The sequence below is a fragment of the Elephas maximus genome, chromosome 22, assembly GCF_024166365.1.
Source record: "Elephas maximus indicus isolate mEleMax1 chromosome 22, mEleMax1 primary haplotype, whole genome shotgun sequence".
In the NCBI taxonomy this organism is placed as follows: Eukaryota; Metazoa; Chordata; class Mammalia; order Proboscidea; family Elephantidae; genus Elephas; species Elephas maximus.
In genome coordinates, this window is record NC_064840.1 from 64,867,867 (window position 1) to 64,888,069 (window position 20,203).

A 20,203-nucleotide genomic window follows, 5' to 3' on the forward strand; every position below is an offset into this window, starting at 1 on the left:
TTCTTTGTTAAAGCCATCCTCTTGTGGTATTCCTGTTGTAGTAGCATTAGGCGACTACAACAACCCACCTCTAGAATTTATCCTGCCTCCCCCCCAGGTGCTGGAAAACTGGATCTCCACATGCAAAAGAATGTAACTTGATCCATACTTCATATCATATATGAAAATAAACTCAAAATGGATCAGTGACTTTAAACATAAGAACTAAAGTCATAAAACTCTCAGAAGAAAATATAGGTGTAAAGCTTGAATTTGCCAATGGTTTCTTAGATATGACACACAAAGCACAAGCAACAACAAAAAAAAATAAATAGATAAATTGGACTCCATAAAAAAAAAAAAACAACTTTTGCTCATCAAAGGACTTTTCCAAAAAAGTGAAGAAACAACTTACAGAATAGGAGAAACTATTTAGTAACCATGTATCTGATAGGAGTTTAATTAATCCCAAATATATGAAGAACTCCTACAACTCAACAGCAAAGAAGACAACTCGATTAAAAAAATGGACAAAGGACCTGAATAGACATTTCTGCAAAAAAAGATATACGAATGACCAATGAACACATGAAAAGATGTTCAACATCATTAATCACTAAGGAAATGCAAATCAAAACCACAGTGAGAAACTACTTCACACTAGGATGGCTATTATCAGAAAAGCAGAATATAATAAGTGTTTGGGAAGGATGTGGAAACTTTAGAACCCTCCTGCATGGCCGGTGGGAATATAAAATAGTGCAGCTGCTATGGTAAACAGTTTGGAGGCTCCTCAGAAAGTTAAACATAGAATTACCATAAACCAAAAAAAAAACCAAACCCAGTGCCGTTGAGTCGATTCCAACTCATAGCGACCCTATAGGACAGAGTAGAACTGCCCCATAGAGTTTCCAACGAGTGCCTGGCAGATTCAAACTGCCGGCCTTTTGGTAAGCAGCCGTAGCACTTAACCACTATGCCACCAGGGTTTCCAGAATTACTACACAACCCAGCAATTCCAATCCTAGGAATATACCCAAAAGGCTTCAAAGTCGGACTCAAACAGATACTTGTATATCAGTGTTCATTGCAATATTACCCAAAATAGTCAAAAGGGGAAACAACTCAAGTGTCCACCAACAGATGAATGATGAATAAAATGTGTTACATGCATAAAATAGAGTATTATTCAGCCATAAACTTCTCATACATGCTACGACATGGGTCAACGTTGAAAACATTATGCTTAGTGAAATAAGTCAGCCACAAATGGCCAATTATATAAGACCCCATTTATATGAAATATGTAGAATAGGCAAATGCATAGAGACAAAAGCTTATCGATTTTTACCAGGGGTTGGGAGGAATGGGAATACCAAGGAAGGGGAAATGAGTCCTGAGTGTCTGTTGAGGGTGATAAAAAAACTGTTGGAAATGGATTGAGGTGATGGTTGCAAATCATGGTAAACTGAATTAGGGTCACTTAATTATATATGTAAAAATGGTTAAAATCATAAATTTTTTTTTGTTTGTATATTTTACCACCATTAAAAAAGAAAAAAAAAAAAAAGACAGAAAAGAATATAACAAGATTGCTAATATTTGGAATCTGGGAATTAGAATAAGGGAAGTACCAGACATGCAAGAAATTTCATTGTTCCAGAATGGTTGACAAAAAAAGGGTAATTCTGGGGTCTGCAAATTGCTGTAGGAATTATTCTCCTATCACATAGTCTAGCAGTGTGTATGTGTGTGCGTGCTTTCCAATGAGAAAGGATTTCTGAATTGCGCTGACAAATTAAAATTTGCTTTATTAAGAAAATTATTTTCTATCAAGGTTGTTAAAACATACATATTTCACAATATGAGAGAACATTATATATCCCACTTCTAGTGTTGTAAGGTCTGATTTTCTCACTTGTGAATCATCCAGTCTCCTTGGTTTTCTTCCTTCCCTCTCCTGGGCCTTCTCCTTGAGTTATTTCTCTAAATTTTATTTTGGTAAAAATATACTTAACGAAACATATGTCATCTCAACAATTTCTACATGTATAATCCAGTAACATTTATTACATAATTCAAGTGATGAAACCATTCTCCCTATCCTTTTCCAAATTATTCCACTACCATTAATATAACTTCAATACCCCTATGCAAAAACTCCCCTTTTCTTCCTCTCTCCCATCAATGTTAAACACTAATAAGCTTTGGTGTCTATGTTGTTGTTGTTAGGTGCCTTCAAGTGGGTTTCAACTCATAGCGACCCACAGAATGAAACACTCCCTGGACCTGCTCCATCCTCACAATAGTTGCCATGTTTGAGCCCACTGCTGCAGCCACTGTGTCAATACATCTTGTCAAGGGTCTTCCCACTTTCGCTGACCCTCTTATCAAGCATGATGTCTTTCTCCAGGGACTTGTCCCTCCTGATAACATGTCCAAAGTACGTGGGACAAAGTCTTGCCATCCTCACTTCCAAGGAGCACTCTGGCTGTACTTTTTCCAAGACAGGCTTGTTCCTTCCTCATGGTATATTCAATATTCTTCACCAACATAATTCAGAAGGCATCAATTCTTCTTTGGTCTTCCTTTTTCATTGTCCAGCTTTCACTTGCATATGAGGCAAATGAAAATATCACGACTTGGTTGAGTCGCACCTTGGTCCTCAATGTGACATCTTTGCTTTTCAACACTTTAAAGAGGTCTCTTGCAGCAGCTTTGCCCAATGCAATAAATACGTCCTTTGATTCTTGACTGCTGCTTCCACAGGTGTTGATTGTGGATCCAAGTAAAATGAAATCCTTGACAAGCTGAATATTTTCCCCATTTATCATGATGTTGCTTATTGGTCAAGTTGTGAGGATTTTCTTTTTTTTAATGCTGAGTTGTAACCCATACTGAAGGCTGTGGTCTTTGATCTTCATGAGTAAATGCTTCAAGTCCTCTTCGCTTTCAGCAAGGAAGGTTATGTCATCTGCATATTACAGGTTGTTACTGAGTCTTCCTCCAATCCTGATGCTGTGTTCTTCTTCATATAGTCCATTTTCTTGGATTATTTCCTCAACATACGCATTGAATATGTATGGTGAAAGAAAACAAACCTGATGCATATGTTTCTAGATTTTAAATCATGCAGTATTCCCTGTTCTGTTCAAATGACGGCCTGTTGGTCTCTGTGCAGGTTCCACGTGAACACAATTAAGTGTTCTGGAATTCCCACTCTTTGCAATGTTATTCATAATTTCTTATGACCCACACAGTCTAACGCCTTTTCAGAGTTAATAAAACCCGGGTGAACTTCTTTCTGGTATTCTCTACTTTCAGTCAAGATCCATCTGACATCAGCAAAGATATCCCTCGTTCCATATTCTCTTCTGAATTCGCTTTGAATTTCTGGTAGTTCCCTGTTAATGTACTGCTGCAACCATTTTTGAATTATCTTCAGAAAAATTTTAGTTGCTTGTGATACCAATGAATTTTTTTTGATAATTTCTACATTCCATCGGATCACTCTTCTATATAATTGCTTATTTTATATAAGTGAAATCATACAATATTTATCCTTTTGTGACTCACTCATTTCACAAGGCATGATCTTCTCAAGGCTCATTCAAGTTGTGGCATGCTTCAGGACTTCATTTCTCTTTAGGGCTTAGTAGTATTCCATTGTGAGTACACATCACATTTTGTTTATCCATTCGTCTGTTGGAAATTGTGAAAAGTTCAGAAACAGACACTCGTTCTATTTGCCGTCCTACCTTCACTTCTTCGGGGTAGATACCCAGGACTTGGTTGCTGGGCCATATAGGGTTCTAGGTTCAGCCTTTTGAGGAACAACTGAACTGTTTACTATAGTGACTGTACCATTTTACATCCCTTTAGCAATGGATAAGGGTTCCACTTGAGTTGTTTTTAACTATTGGTTAGAATCACAAAATTTTAGAACTGGTTGGGACTTAAGAGATCACCTGGTTTCTCTTTTCCTCAAGACCAAATCCCAACTCTCTGACACAGGAAAGCTGGAAAATAGAGAGTTGATCAGTAGTTCCATGGAAGGATATTGGAATTCTTGTTTGACACAAAGTTTAAGAATCCTTGTGAAATTTTAGCATTCTACTATAAAGTCTGTTTTCCTACAACTGACAGTATGTCTCAAATTACTGCTAAGAAGTGGTATGTATAAAGAGCATAATGTCTCTAACAGATTTTAATGACAGGTACATTTCATTGCGTTAAAAACACTGCATTAATCAGGTATATTAGGAGGTGTATTAACAAAAGATCTAAAGTATTACACTGTCAATACTTTTACAGAACATGGTAAACGTACTTTTTTTTTTTTTTACCACAAGCATCCCTTTAATAGAACAACGCACACACACATACACACAGGATATTAGTATTTATATTATTATTTATACTAATACGAGTGCTTCTTATGAATGCCAATTCCTTTACACCAATTAGCTCATTTCCTCCTTTAAGAGAATTCTTTATTATAGATGCTATTATAATTTCTATTTGATAGATGAGAAAATGTTGGCTTACAGTAATTAAGAAACTTGCTCAAGGTGTTCCTGCTCATAGTATTCCAATCAGAGTTCAAATGCAAGCAATCTGATCCCAGTGTCCTGATTCTTAAACCTCTTTTGTATCTATGGGATGAGAGTGTTCAAGCAGGCTAAGCTCATATATTTCTCCAACTCTAGATTCATGTCCATTTCTTGTCTTTCAAAAAAGAGAATCGACTTACACTGTGAGGGCTGGAACTCAATGGGCATCTTAGTCATTTAGTGCTGGGTCAGCAGTTGGAATCCACCAAGCGCTCCTTGGAAACTCTATGGAGCAATTCTACTCTGTTCTATAGGGTTGCTATTTGTCAGAATCGACTCGATGACACTGGGTTTGGTTTTGGTATAACAAAAATACCACAAGTGGATGGCTTTAACAAAGAGAAGTTTATTCTCTCACAGTCCAGTAAGCTAGAAGTCCAAATTCAGGGCTCTGGCTCCAGGGGAAGGTTTGCTCTCTCTGTCTCCTCTGGAGGAAAAGTCCCTGTCATCAGTCTTCCCTTGGTCTGGGAACATCTCAGCGCAGGAACCTCAGGTCCAACGGGCACGCTCTGCTTCTGGCACTGCTTTCTTCATGGTATGAGGTTCCCAACTCTGCTTACTTCCCTTTCCTTTTATCTCTTGAGCGATAAAAGGTGGTGCAGGCCACATCCCAGGGAAACTCCCTTTATATTGGATCAAGGATGTGACCTGGTGAGGGTGTTACAATCTCACCCTAATCCTCTTCAACATAAAATTACAATCACAAAATGGAGAACAACCACAGAACACTGGGAATCATGGGCCAACCAAGCTACTACACACATTTTTGGGGGGACATAATTCAATCCATGACAACGGGATTGCCTTGTTTTTCTGGGTCTTGCAAGTTTTCCATTCCTTTTAGTGGGAAATGTTTGCGTTTTCACTCTCTGACAGGTTTCTGCCTTACACAGGTTCTGGTTTCACAGGTTTTCTTGTAGTTGGTTTCAAGTCCAAATCACAGAAGATTTTGGAAGGGTATTTATCCTCTGCTGTGAATGCCAAATCAGCCAACACGGCTGCTCAGTCTCTTCGTTTTAGAATGCTCCTTAGTTCAGAGTGCTTCTTGGGGGTGTCACCTACAGAATCTCTTCTCTTTGTACAGTGAAACTTGTGAGAGATGAAACTCAACAAGACTTCCTTGTTTTCCCACATCTCACAAGCTTTCTTCTCTGAAAGGACGTAATCGTACCACTTTTCTATCACTCATTTTAGTGGTTCTGGCTTTCGCAGGCTTTACTGTAGTGGATTTGAATTCTACAGTTTCACTTCCTTATGAAGTGTTTTTAAGCTTTCTAACGGGTTTCTCTCTCCAGTGTGCATGGTCACAGGAACCTCTTATTTGTTTAGTTTTTCTGGGTTTTTATTTTGTTATGTTTTGTTTTTGTCTTTTTCCTCCTTTGCTAAGTAATGTGATCTAGGTACATGTATCCGGCTCTCCAGCTGCCCAAATTTAGTTTTAGGGTCCTTCCTATTTACAGTGGAGGTGTTTCATTTCAATTCCTCTCATAAAACGAACAAAGTTAATAAGGTGTGCTTGAGAGAAACAACCTTCCAGGGAAGATATTTCCAAAGATAAAACAGCATTCCCTGTTCAATTTCCCCCAGAGAATGTAAGCATAGTGAAAAAGCACATACTGGATACGCTGAGGGAGGTGGAATAGAAGCAAAAGGTGGATGGAAGGAGAAAAAGAGAGAGACAGGCAGAATAACTGCCTTGATACCTATTACCTGAGAAACCAGTCATTACTTAAGTTGCTCTGTCATGACTATGTACAGATAGCACAGATCCATGAGGAAATAAAGACAACATGGCTCTCTCAGATGACAAAGGGCATCTTGAGTATTTCAGAGCTGACTGATAAGAAAGGCCACAATTTTTTTCAATGGTTTATGAAAAACACATCAATCACGGATGAATGGATGAAGGCCAATCCTCATTTGGAAGGGGAATTATGTTCAAAAAACAATCAAATGTCTTCATTTATTTATTTATTTTTTATTAACAAGGCACATAAACTGAAAAGTCTATAGTGGGAGGACGTAAGGGGTGAAATTTTATGGAGGTTTTTCTGTATGTGGTTTATCCTTTTTTTCTCTTTACACTAAATTCCACTCAGGATATGGCAATCTAGTGCAAGTCTTCTTATCGCAAGGCACAAAAATGACAGTTTTAGCTTTCTAGAATTAAAACAAACAAAAACGTTTTCACTAAGACACATGATGCTTGAGATCTCTCTGTTTTATTTTCCTTTTTAATTAAACATAATGGAAACTTTAGTCTTGAGCCACTCCACTCTGTCTTGTTAAAGCTTGTTGCTCGCTGGTCTTCTCGTTGGGACCCATAATGGGAGAGCGTTTATCAGGACATAAGGGGGAGTTGTCGCTAAGCTGCTAACGACACCGTATGTGTCCAAAGCTACAGCGTTACTACTCCCGTGGGTCTGCAATATTACACTCCCATTTGCCATGTAAAGAAGGCAACTCTCTGAATTAATCGTTTGTTAGGCAGAAAGGCAGCTCTCGGGTATTGCTAGGAATAATGTATATTTAAAAAAGAACACCTACAATGTACCATAGAAGTCCTGGGTGCTGCAAATCATTACAGTGCTGAGCTACTAAAGGCGGGTTGGCAGTTCAAGCCCACCCAGAGGCACCTCAAAAGAAAGGCCTGGTGATCTGCTTTGGAAAGGTTACAGCTATGAAAACCCTACGGAGCTCAGGTCTACCCTGCAACCCGTGGGGTCACCATGACATGGATTGGACTCAAGGGCAGCCGGTAAGTATGTACTATACATGGAATGGAAATGGATTTTTAATATTAAAACTATTTGAGGAAATTAGCACGCAGTAGAGAACTTCACGGAGTCCTCGGGTGGCGTGAAGGCTGACACGCTGGGCTGCTAACTGAAAGGCTGGTGGTTTGAGTCGACCCAGAGAGGCCTCAGAAGAAAGTCCTGGGAATTTACTTCTGAAAAATCCATAACTCTGCTCTGACCCATATGAGCTCTCCATGAATTAGAGCCGACTTGACGGGAAGAGGAAGCCCTGGGGGCGTAGTGGTTAACGGTTACGGCTGCTAACCAAAGGGTCGGCAGTTCAAAACCACCAGGCGCTCCCTGGAAACTCTATGGGGCAGTTCTACTCTGTCCTGTAGGGTCGCTAGGAGTTGGAAACGACTCAATGGCAATGGGTTTGGTTTTGATGGCAAACAACAACAGGGAGCTTTATGACCACGTATGAATGCACTGTGCTAGCATATATCTTGCTGATGCCGTTTTCATTTTTTGCTACATAGCCCTTAATCAGGTTAGTATTAAGCAATTGAGCAGTGCAGCTGGTTCGGAAATATAAACTTATTGAATACAAAGTTTAAGAACAAATCAAGTATGATTCATAACTCTTTGCCCGAGGAAAGGAGCTAACGGGGCTCGTTTTGGTAAACGGACACCCGTTCATTTTAATGCTCTACACTCAATAGCCCCGCAGGTTTGTCAGTTTGTCGTACTGCGGTGGCTTGCATGTTGCTGTGATGCTGGAAGCAATGCCACTGGTATTTCAAACACCAGCAGAGTCACCCATGGTGGGAATCCAGCAGAGCTTCCAGACTGATAAGGAAGAAGGACCTGGCAGTCTACCTCTGAAGAAACGGGCCAGCGAACGCCTTCTGAATAGCAGTGGAACACTGTCTGATATAGTGCCAGAAGATGAGCCCCGCGGGTTGAAAGGCCCTCAAAATAAGACTGGGGAAGAGTTGTCTCCTCAAAGTAGGGTCAGCCTTGCTGATGTGATTGGACTAAAGCTTTCGGTACCTCCACTCAACGATGTGGCACGACTCACGATGAGAAGAAACAGCTGCAAAATCCATTAATAATCAAAACATGGAATGTGTGACATATGAATCTAGGAAAATTAGAAGCCATCAAAAATGAAATGAAACTCATACAGGTCAATATCCTAGGCATTAGTGAGCTGAAATGGACTAGTATTTGCCATTTTGAATAAGATGATCATATGATGTACTCTGCCGGGAATGGTAAATTTAAGAGGAATGGAGTTGCATTCATCGCCAAAAAGAACATTTCAAGATCTGTCCTGAGGTACAATGCTGTCAGTGATAGGATAATATCCATACCTACAAGGAAGACCAGATAATAGGACTATTATTCAAATTTACCCACCAACCAACAATGCCAAGGATGAGGAAACTGAAGATTTTCATGAACTTCTATAGTCTGAAATTGATCAAACAGGCAATCAAGATGCAATGGTAATTTCTGGGGATTCGAATGCAAAAACTGGAAACAAAAGAAGGATCAATAGTTGGAAAATATGGCCTTGGTGATAGAAATGATGCTGGAGATTGCATGACAGAATTTTTCAAGACCAACCACTTATTCATTGCAAATATCTTGTTTCAATAATACAAATGACGACTCGACATGTGGACCATGCTAGATGGAATACACAGAAATGAAATCGACTACATCTGTGGAAAGAGACAATGGAGAAGCTCAACATCATCAGTCAGAAAAAGGCCAGGGAACAACTTCGGGACACACCATCAATTGCTCATATGCAAGTTAAGCTGAAGCTGAAGAAAATTAGAGCAAGTCCACGAGAGCCAAAATATAACCTTGAGTATATCCCACCTGAATTTAGAGACTATTTCAAGAATAGATTTGATACACTGAATACTAATGACTGAAGACCAGATAAGTTGTGAAATGACATCAAGGATATCATACATGAAGAAAGCAGAAGGTCATTAAAAATACAGGAAAGAGAGAAAAAACCAAAATCGATGTTAGAAGAGACTTTGAAAGTTGTTCTTGAATGGAGGGTAGCTAAAGCAAAAGGAAGAAATGATGAAGTAAAAGAACTGAACAGATTTCAAAGGTGGCTGAAGAAGACAAAGTATTATAATGAAATGTGCAAAGACCTGGAATTAGAAAACCAAAAGGGAAGAACACATCAGGCATTTCTGAAGCAGAAAGAACTGAAGAAAAAATTCAAGCCTCAAGCTGCAATACTGAAGGTTTCTACAGGAAAAATACTGAACGACATAGGAAGCATCAAAAGAGAATAGAAGGAACACACAGAGTCACTATACCGAAAAGAATTGGTCAATATTCAACCGTTTTAGGAGGTAGCATATGATCAAGAACCCATGGGACTGAAGGAAGAAGTCCAAGCTGCACTGAGGGCATTGGTCAAAAACAAGGCTCCAGGAATCAGCAGAATACAAATTGAGATGTTTCAACAAATAGATACAATGCTGGAGGTGCTCATGCATCAATGTCAAGAAATTTGGAAGACAGCTACATGGCCAAGCGACCGGAAGAGATCCATATTTGTGCCCATTCCAAAGAAAGAGCCAACAGAATGCAGAAATTATTGAACAATATCCTTAATATCACATGCAAGTAAAATTTTGCTGAAGATCATTCAAAAGCAGTTGCAGCAGTACACTGACAGGGAACTGCCAGAAATTCAAGCCAAATTCAGAAGAGGACGTGGAAGGACGGATATCATTACTGATGTCAGATGGATCTTGTTTGCAAGCAGAGAATATCAGAAACATGTTTACCCATGTTTTATTGACTATGCTAAGGCATTTGACTGTGTGGATCATAACAAATTATGGGTAACATGGCGAAGAATGGGAATTCCAGAACACTTAATTGTGCTCATGAGGCAGCTATACACAGACCAACAGGTAGAGGTTCAAACAACAAGGGGATACTGCATGGTTTAAAGTCAGGAAAGGTGTGAGTGAAGGTTGTGTCCTTTCACCATACTTGATCCTTCTGCATGCTGAGCAAATAATCCAAGAAGCTGGACTATATGAAGAACATAGCATCAGAGTTAGTAGAAGACTCATTAACAACCTACAGTATGCAGATAACACAACCCTGTTTGCTGAAAGTGAAGAGAACTTGAAGCGCTTACTGACGAAGATCAAAGACTACATACAGCCTTCAGTATGGACTACATCTAACACAAAGGAAACAAAATTCCTCACAAGTGGACCAACAAGCAACATTATGATAAATAGAGAAAATACTGAGGTTGTCAAGGATTTCATTTTACTTGATCCACAATCAACACCCATGGAAGTAGCAGTCAAGAAATCAAAAGATGTATTGTACTGGGCAAATCTGCTGCAAAAGGCCTCTTAAAGTGTTAAAAATTAAAAAGTGAAGATGTCACTTTGAGGACAAAGGTATGCCTGACTCAGACCATGGTATTTCCAATTGCCTTATATTTATGGGAAAGCTGGACACTGAATAAGGAACACCAAAGAATTGATGCCTTTGAATTATGGTATTGGCGAAGAGTACTAAATATACAGTGGACTAACGGAAAAATGAAAGACTCTGTCTTAGAAGAAGTACAGCTAGATTGCTCCTTAAAAACAAGGATGGCTCGTCTCTTGTACTTTGGGCATGTTATTAGGAGAGACTAGACCTTTGAGAAAGACATCATGCTTGGTAAAGTTGTGGGTCAGCAAAGAAGACAAAGACCCTCCACAAGATGGACTAACACAGCGGCTACAACAACGGGCTCAAGCATAGCAACGATTGTGCGGATGGCGCAGGACCAGGCAGTGTTTTGCTCTGTTGTACGTAGGGTTGCTAAGAGTCGGAACTTACTAGGTGGCCCCTAAAAACAACAAGAACAATACTCTATAGGCAATTCTATAAACCACTAGCAAAAAATAAATAAGTTGTTTCAGATGCAATGAACTAATTGTAAGATGAAAGTTTTCAGTCAATATCCCAGGAAATACAGGAAAAGGACCCAGGTAATTACTTTAACAGATAACAACGATGCTTAGGATGGTCCAAGAGGAAACACTTAACAAGGCAACTATTACTTGATGTGCTTGTAGGCTGACCTTCTTACGTGCTTCCTCTAGGTCATTTAAGTAAACATTCAGCAGACAACGTAGCCTGATCATTAGTTGTAGCTGAGGGATGCCTGCTTGCACCTGCTACTGTGAATATATTTGTTCTTGGTGTGTTTTCCAAAATGTCAGTTCACACTTTTCCTATCAATGTGCCCAAGAGAAATACAAAATAAAACAAACAAAAACCCATCTTCTAACTGATATTTCGGTTTTTGAACTGTCAGTGTTGAACCGACCTATCTTATATTATGACCGAAAGGGCAAATTAGCTATCAGGTGGCTCAGCCCTTGAAGATTTCCTCCCTCTTTCAGGCCTCACTGGAACGTCTCTGGCTCTATTCTCACTACATATGTAGGCACTAGTTTTCTCTGAAGCAGATCCATTTAACCATTTCAAGCCAAAGCTCTTAGGTCCATAAACGAAAAAAAAAAAAAAAAAAAAAGATGCCGACAAGTTGATTCCAACTCATAGCAACCCTACAGGACAGAACAGAACTGCCCTATAGGGTTTCCAAAGTGGTAATCTTTACAGAAACAGACTGCCATGTCTTCCTCCTGCAGAGTGGCTGGTGGGATGGAACCGCTGACCTTTCAGTTAGCAGCCAAGCGCTTAACCGCTGTACCTGCAGGGCTCCTTAGTTTCAAACCTGTTGGAATAAAGGCAGAAGGAGCTGGCTCTTCTGGTTCCTTATGATCAAACTAAATGCTTCACCATTTGACCTTTCTATTCCTGTCACGAGGCAAGTACACATCATTTATCTCTGGCCGGGGTTCTCAGAGCATGTTTTTGTTGCTGGGTACTGTCAAGCAGATTCCAACTCATAGCGACCCAATGTGACACAGTAGAACTGAAGCAGTTAAGTTCAGCTGGTATACAGAACAATGGTCAGGAAGCTGTCTGATTCAAAGTCAGAAAACACTCATCCACAAGTTCTTATTTCCTGACTATCACACCAAATAATTATCTTTCTTCTTGGGGAAAGCAATGTTCTAGCATAAAGGTACTGGGTATTCAGTTTATGCTTGCAGTTTGGATCCTTGGACTAACTGCTATTGGCAAGAATTGCCTAATCTCACTTTCACCAGCCTTGGGCATTTATTTTCTTGTTGAGAGCATTTAGGTGTGGCCACCTGTGATAAACAAAACAAAACTAAGATTCTGTGCTACAGTCACAACTGGCCAAGAAAAGATCACATCCAAATATTAAAGTGATTATTCAGAGCTGGCAGCTCCATCACTAGGAGGAATGTAGCCATCACGGACTACAAAGGAAATCCAGATACCTCGCTGAGACCTAAGTAAAATCAAAGAATTGTAGGTCATCCAAGCACCAAGCAATGTCATTGCTAACTCTCCAAGAGAAGTTGGGAATTGGGGAATTGCTTTAGGGCCATGTTTGGCATAAAGGAAAAAAAAAATTAGGGGGAAGAAATTCTCAAATTGTAACATGACCTAGTTCCTTCAACAAAGCAACTGCTCCATAAAGCTGTTCCAAATGCTATTTTAATCAAACCCAGCCTTTGCTGGAGTTATACTCTCAGGGCACAGCTAGTTTCACCAAAAAACTCTGACAGAGTACCAGCCAGAAGCACTGAGTGATGTGGGCATCATGACCACTTCAGTGTCATTTAACTAGACTGCTGTTCATCCCTTCCTGCAGAGACAGTGAAATATTATTCCTTCTTGTTGACGTTGGTTGGTAGCCACTCTACAAATGCAGAACTCTTTCTGTAGTTGGACTCTTATGCGCATACCTTTTCCCACTGACGTGCAAATATAACTCATTCGCCACTATGATTTCACAGGCTTCACCCTCTCTCCCTCGAAAAGCTCAGTCACTGTAGTCCCCAAGTATCTCCAATCATATTTGACAGACATTCTAATATGAATACCATGAACGCAGAGGATGCTAGAAAAATCATTCTTAAGTAGAAAAGGGAATACCAAAAAACTAAACCCACTGTTGTCAAGTTGATTACGACTCATAGCAACCCTATAGGGCAGAGTACGACTGCCCCATGGAGTTTCCAAGGAGCACCTCGTAGATTCGAACTGCTGGCCTCTTGGTTAGCAGCCATAGCACTTAACCACTACGCCACCAGGGTTTCAAGAAAAGGGAACAGAAGGAATAAACAGATACAGGGGTTTTGCAGAGAGTTTACCTACAAAGCTGAACATATTCCAAGCCTCACTGTCGTCCTAGCTATTTTATTTCCAGCATAGGAAAACAGAAACAGAATACTTACTGTAATCTGGGCAGCTAAAACCACCCACGGCCATCGTCCATGGGAAGGGTTCATTCAGTAAACCAATGAAATGCTTTTAGCAATTGCCTGGATTATGGCCATGACTGGCTCTGAAAATAAGAACTGAGTTTTGAACTTCACAAGTGTGTGTATATCTCAGATTTTGGAGCTGGAATCTATGCTTGCCTTACATTCAGTGCTAATAATTCCTTTCACCAGTAAACAGAACTCTTACTCAATTGATAGATGGCTGTACACTTCAGTACAAGTGCAAATAAATAGCATTCCACATAGCCAAAACAAAAACTAGTTATCGTTGAGTCAACTATGGTGACCCCACATTTGCAGAGTAGAACTGCTCTGTAAGTTCTACTCTGGGTGTAACCTCTTGGAAGTGGATCGCCAGGCTTTTCTTCCATGGCACTTCTGGGTGGATTTGAACTGCTAACCTCTCAATTAGTATCCAAGCGCTTAAATGTTTGTACCACCCAGGGACTCCCTAGCATTCACAACAATTACTTTTTATGTCAGGGTCTAGCCGTTGTTCTGTCTTCCATCAGTAAATCTGAGACTAAATCTCATTTTAGTGGTTGAAATCTGATATCCACAGATTTTACCAAGTTAAGTCTAACTGATGATCAATAGGAAAGGTTATTACTATGATCATCCAAAATTGAACCAGGAGCCAAATAGTTATATTATCACAGTTCATTAGCAGACATGAGTTTCATGATTTTAACTCTATAAATTTACAAGTATGGCTACATGTTTAAAAAAAGAAAACAAACAAACAAAAAAAACAGCCATATGTCAAATAAATGTTTCAGAGAAATCTGGTATTAGTTAAGGGTGGTCCTTTTGCTGTTGTTTAGTTTCATTACATTTAGGAAGGGGGAAGGCAGGAAGGCATTTTCAGGAAAGCAAATGGCTAAAATATATGTATTAGAGAGCCTGCTCTTTCATCACTGGGATTGGTGGTTAACTTAACTTTTATTATAGATCTTTGCATTGTATCTCACACATGCAGGACAATCAATACTGGGAATAGTAAATAAAGGCACTATGGACCACCTGTTGGTAACTGATGTCGAGTCGGCCCCCAACGCATGACTACCCCATGTACATCCTACTCCACCCCCATGATTGGCTGCAGATCAGACCACTGGAATCCAATGTGTTTCTACTGGTTCGTTTTAGGAAGCAGATCACCAGGCCTTTCTTCCTAGTCCATCTCAGCATCATAGCAACATGCAAGCTTCCACTGACAGAAGGGTGGTGATTATGCACGAGGTGCATTGGCCGGGAATCAAACCTGGATCTCCTGCATGGAAGGTGAGAATTCTACCACTAGTGCCCTAACAGACTACAAGTAAGTGCTCATTTCAATGTATTAACCATTTGATACTGATTTGTTTTGAAAATACAATATTTAGCAAGTTTGAATGTATTTGCTTTGGCCATATCAATGCAGAAGAATGACTCTAACTCAGATATTTTCCTAAATACTATTATCTTCCCAAAGAAAAAGTGACATATATCCCTAAAAAGATTGCAAACTATTGAGGTACACTGTTTTTTGCTGCATGTTTTACAAGGAATTTCCAAGGAAGGCACCTTAGTTCCAGAAAATGAGCACGTCTACATTTCACGTTTCTTAATGATCCCAGCAAAATCAATACACCTTAGCTCATCTGAACGGGCAAGTGGAGAAGGGATTAATATTTGTTGAACACCTACTCTGTGTCACGAATTGTTCAAATATGTTTTATCATTTAGTCTTTAAAATAACCAAAAATGGGTATTATTTTTGGTATTTACAGTCAGAGAAGTTAAGCAGTTTAGCAACTTGCCAAAGGTCACAGAGATAGTGAGGAAAATACCAAATGAAAACATATCTCTGTTTGACTCTATTTGATCCTTCTATCCTTCCTAACCCAGGTAGACAGCCACTTGGGCATGGTAATAGTGTAGTCTCCAGAATAAAGCAATGACTTGGGAGTTTTTTTTTGGGGGGGAGTTTTGAAATGAACATTCTCTTTCCTAAGCTCTGTCGGACCAATCTGATACAAAGCCACCCACCTCCTCAGGTGTAACATTTTTTTTTTCCCGTTTGTAAGATAATAGTCACAACACAGGTCCCGTGCCACACAACAATGGTCTCTAAAGATTTATTAAATACTTTAGAGTGCTATAAAATTCTTAGGAGAAATATAAACAGACAGTCATCAGTATTAGAATTTCACCAAACTTAAAAACGTGGCTCCTAAAAGGAACAGTGAGACTTAATGAGCAGGTTTTCTCTTAAAACATGGTGTGATTAGATTAATAATAAGCATACAGATTTATAGAACTCATAGTAATAAAATATTTAAAATTATCATCTTCACTAAAAAGCAGCTGTACTTTCCCATGCCCTTATTTTCTTGTCATCACTTTTTTTTCTCGCTTGTTGATTGGGCTTTAGAGTAGCTTACTTGACCAAATTAAGTTGTGAATGTTGGTTCTTTTTATATTACGGACAAACAATGAAGAAATTAAACAGAAGGTGTTACCTAGAATGCAGAGTCCATCTGTGCAGTTTTCAGATTCCTGGCTTAGACCTTCACAGAATTTGCCCCCATTTCTCGGGGGTGGTGCCGTGCACTCCCGAATCCGCAAATGTTCACATTCTGGGCTGCAGACTGACCATTCACTCCACACTTCCCAGCTCCCATCCACTTCAAAGAGAAACAATCAAACAAAAAAAACCTCATTAGGGTGCATCCCTCAGCTGTCCGGAGACTCACCCCAGGGCTGCTGTTGTTCTTAGAACTGGATTTTAAAGAAATAACCACCATCACAACAACAAAACAATGTATCAGTTTATGTTCTCTCCAGGGTTTCTTTCCTAAAGAGATGTGCTAACAAAAGCAGCAGTATAATTCTTTTGCTATTTTAGGATGAGAACAATTACCAATTTTAGGCAAGCATTCCAATTACCAGCACCCTTGGGTTGGCTAGTAATGTCATTATCCATTCTTTCTCAGTCTTTCATTCTCAAGTGCATCTTAGACAGACAGATAAACTATGTGCAGTAACCACTCGTAATCATCCACTTCCTTCTGAGCTGACAATTTAGGGAAGAGAGTAGAATGAACTCTCTTTAAGTCGTAAAAGCCTCTACACAATAAAAAGTGAAACCCACATATATTCATAGTATTAAACTAAAACAGGTCAGTCAAACCCCAAGACACCAGGACTTACATAAATAGAATTTCTTGGGTCATGGATTGCTGCAGTACAGAGAAATGAACAAACTGAATTTAATTCCACTAGAAGTCAACCCTAGAGATTATGGCAGCTGTTCGAGGCAACTGTCCCACTATCTCCTAGGAATTGTTCAACCATGCTTATGTAGGTTATTTAAGATATTGCAATTTTTAATCTAAAGCAATTAGTTCACAGTACAATAATATAAGAAATACTGAACTCAGAGCAAAATGTCTGAGTTCTTGTCCTGGTTCTATCAACCTGGTGGCTGAGCAACTCTGGGCAAGTCACTTAGCCTCATGTTACCATTGCTGTCAAATGAGGATAATAAAACTCACATAGCCTCACGTTACCATTGCTGTCAAATGAGGATAATAAAACTCACAACACAGCGTTAAATGACATTATATGCACAAATGTATCTTGCACAGTGTCTGGCACAGAGTAAGCACTCAATAAATGTTTATTGAATATGAATTCTAACTGAAACGCCAAGATGCTGCTGGTGAGAGCCTCACCTTATCTTTGAGTGAAACTAAATTTGAAATTTTAAGGAAATGAGGCTCTAGTCCAGTGCCTTGGAGTCAATGTTCTGCAGTGTGCATGAGACCCAGGATCAATTTATTTCTCAGTGAGAGTATATCCTTTCCACAAAGAAAGTCATCTTCCATTTCATCTATTTCTCACTGTGTAAATTGGGTGAGAGCCACTAAGAGATGAACAAAGGAACTTACAAAAGCCATCTTTGCTAAATGAAGTCTCTCCCTATTCAGAAAGAAAGGCGAGCATAGTTCAAATGTAATATATAGGCTACTGTGATAGTCTGTGATTTTTGCCAATTTCATTGTAAATAAATACAAAGCTAAAACTCATAAGGTCCATTGGGTGGTTGATGTCCAATGATAAAGGGCCAGATTTTTGGCACCTGTTGTTTTGTGCTTGCAAAGAACTCTCCTAATCCCTGCTAGCTATTATACAAATGCATGCCACAAAATGGGAGAACCCAAGGAGAGAAGGGGATGGCTTAGCATAGTCAAACACTGGTAGATAAAAATACTTCGCAGCATCTGACGTACGGATGGTGAGTGTCCAGTGTCATCTGAATATTTAAAAAAATATGCCCTAAAACATTGCACGGAGGTATTTCACCCATGTTCTTGGCATTACAATGAGCTCCACAGTAGCAACCTTAGACAAAGTCTCCATCCTAAGAACACGGGCGAGGGTAACTTTGGAAAGGAAGGATACCAATTGTTTCACACCAGTTTAAAAGTGTTGGTGGATCAGAAGGGAAAATGGAATCTGCATGTATCTCACCAGGACAAAGAGAAGTGCAGGTTATTTTCTGCACTGACATTCCCTCACAAAAGGCTCCACCATTGAGAGGAGCTGGGTTGGTGCAGGTCCGGGAACGTTTCTGCCATCCTCTACCACAGGGAACATTGCAGGCTGACCACTCTGTCCAGGAAGACCAGCCTCCATTCACTGAGAGAGAAAAATGGGGAGGGGAGGAAAAAAAAAAAAGGAGAGAGGTTTTTACCGATTGCCTGCTATGTGCGAGCCACTGTGCCAGGTGTTGTGAGTCGGGCATCTAGGAATCAAGAGACTATACGGACCCACACTGGCTCCTCTGTCATGACGCAACAGTGGGGTTTACCTCATCTCTGCCCCTTAGCCTACTCATCTGTGATAGCAAGGATGCTTAAAATGTGCTTTGCAGGGAAATTATGAAAAATAGGACGAGCTCATTAAGATAGCTCCAAAGCACTTGAAAATCCACGCATAATTAAGAAAGACAAGCATTTGAAATTCTATCACTTAAAGGCTTCAAAACTAAAACCTGGACTCTTATAATGTGGAAGGGAATCCTTTCCTTAAATAGCTGGGAACTTCTTTTGTACAATACCTGAGATAGTCAGCAAACAGTAGAGTTCGTTTTGGGTGAATTTCATATGCCAGGAGAGCAACAGGCGGACAGCAGATATGGGGAGGGTGGGAGTGGATGTTGGGTTGGAAATGGGTTGGAAGATAGAAGCTGCCCACTTCAATTTTTTTCAAATGTAAACACGATGGTAGAAAATAAACAAGGTTTTATTATCTTAAAGACAGAGAGTGATTAGAAATGTCACTGACTTTCTCATGAAGTCCAGTATTGGATGGAACAGCAAACACATTAATAGCAATAAGAATGAAAGATGTTTTCTCACCTACCAATGGGGAGGCAGGACAGAGGGCTGCCATGGATGACCCCCAATGTCCTTTCAGCTCTGAACATTGAAGGTTTTAATAAAATGTACAGCCCCTCCACTTCTCTGCTTTCCACCCTCCCAATCTTTTCCTAGCCTTTGGGCTGGTCTTACCATAAACCACCACAGTGGCTGAGAGGCTCCTCCTCTTGGCCACGATGTTGGCTGCCATGCAGGTGTAATTCCCTGAGTCCGAGAGCCGCGCTTGCCTGATGATCAGGTTATGGTCAGCCCTGGTATCAATGTTCTCATCTTGCTCAGAGTCAATGGGCTCCTCGTTTTTCAGCCATTCCACCTAAAAGAAGACAAGAATGTAAATTTAAACAGTCATGAAAAAATAAAGATGCTCTTCTGGAATTGGAAGGTGGGAAGCTCTGGTGAGGAGGGGAGAGAGAGATACTTAAATGATAGAGCAAGATAAGGGATTCTTTTCTTAATTTCATATTCCATCCCTTTTCTGTAGTAAATTTAGTATATTCAGAAAATAAATACTCAAGTTAGTAAACAGGAAGCAGGAAAAGAATGCAAATATCCTATTGACTTTGACCTCTTTTCTAAAAATGCAATGGAAAAAAGAAAAGAGGTGATTGCAATTAGGTCGTTTCATTACATTTTGTTTTATTACAACTCTAATGATAGTGTTCTAATAATCGTTCCAAAACCCCCCCTCCCCAAAAAACCCATGGCTGTCGAGTCAATTTCGACTCATAACAACCCTACAGTACAGAGTAGAACTGCCCCATAGGGTTTCCAAGGAGCGCCTGGTGGATTTGAACTGCCGACCTTTTGGTTAGCAGCCGTAGCTCTTAACCACTATGCAACCAGGGTTTCCTGTTCCAAAACGGAGCTCAGAAAATCAATACATATATGCAGAACCTGTATTCTGTGCTAAAGAAGGCACAGATGGTAGGCTTCTGCTCCCCAGATCCTTGTCCCCTCCAAGTTGAGGTGCCCCTTCCTTAGCTCTACTGTTTCAT

General features: G+C 39.9%; 1 protein-coding gene across 9 annotated transcripts in view; it reads right to left on the reverse strand.

Annotated features, from left to right (window-relative positions):
- Positions 1-20,203, reverse strand: part of UNC5D (unc-5 netrin receptor D) — a 630,356-nt gene that overhangs the window by 111,239 nt on the left and 498,914 nt on the right. For 6 of the 9 annotated variants that reach the window (XM_049865151.1, XM_049865152.1, XM_049865150.1 and 3 more), the window contains 3 exons: positions 19,341-19,521; positions 18,298-18,465; positions 16,284-16,448 (listed from right to left, as the gene is read on the reverse strand). In XM_049865151.1, coding sequence (XP_049721108.1) covers positions 16,284-16,448; positions 18,298-18,465; positions 19,341-19,521 — 514 coding nt within the window. The remainder of the gene's footprint in view (positions 1-16,283; positions 16,449-18,297; positions 18,466-19,340; positions 19,522-20,203) is intronic. The other 3 variants (XM_049865157.1, XM_049865158.1, XM_049865156.1) reach the window with 1 other exon arrangement.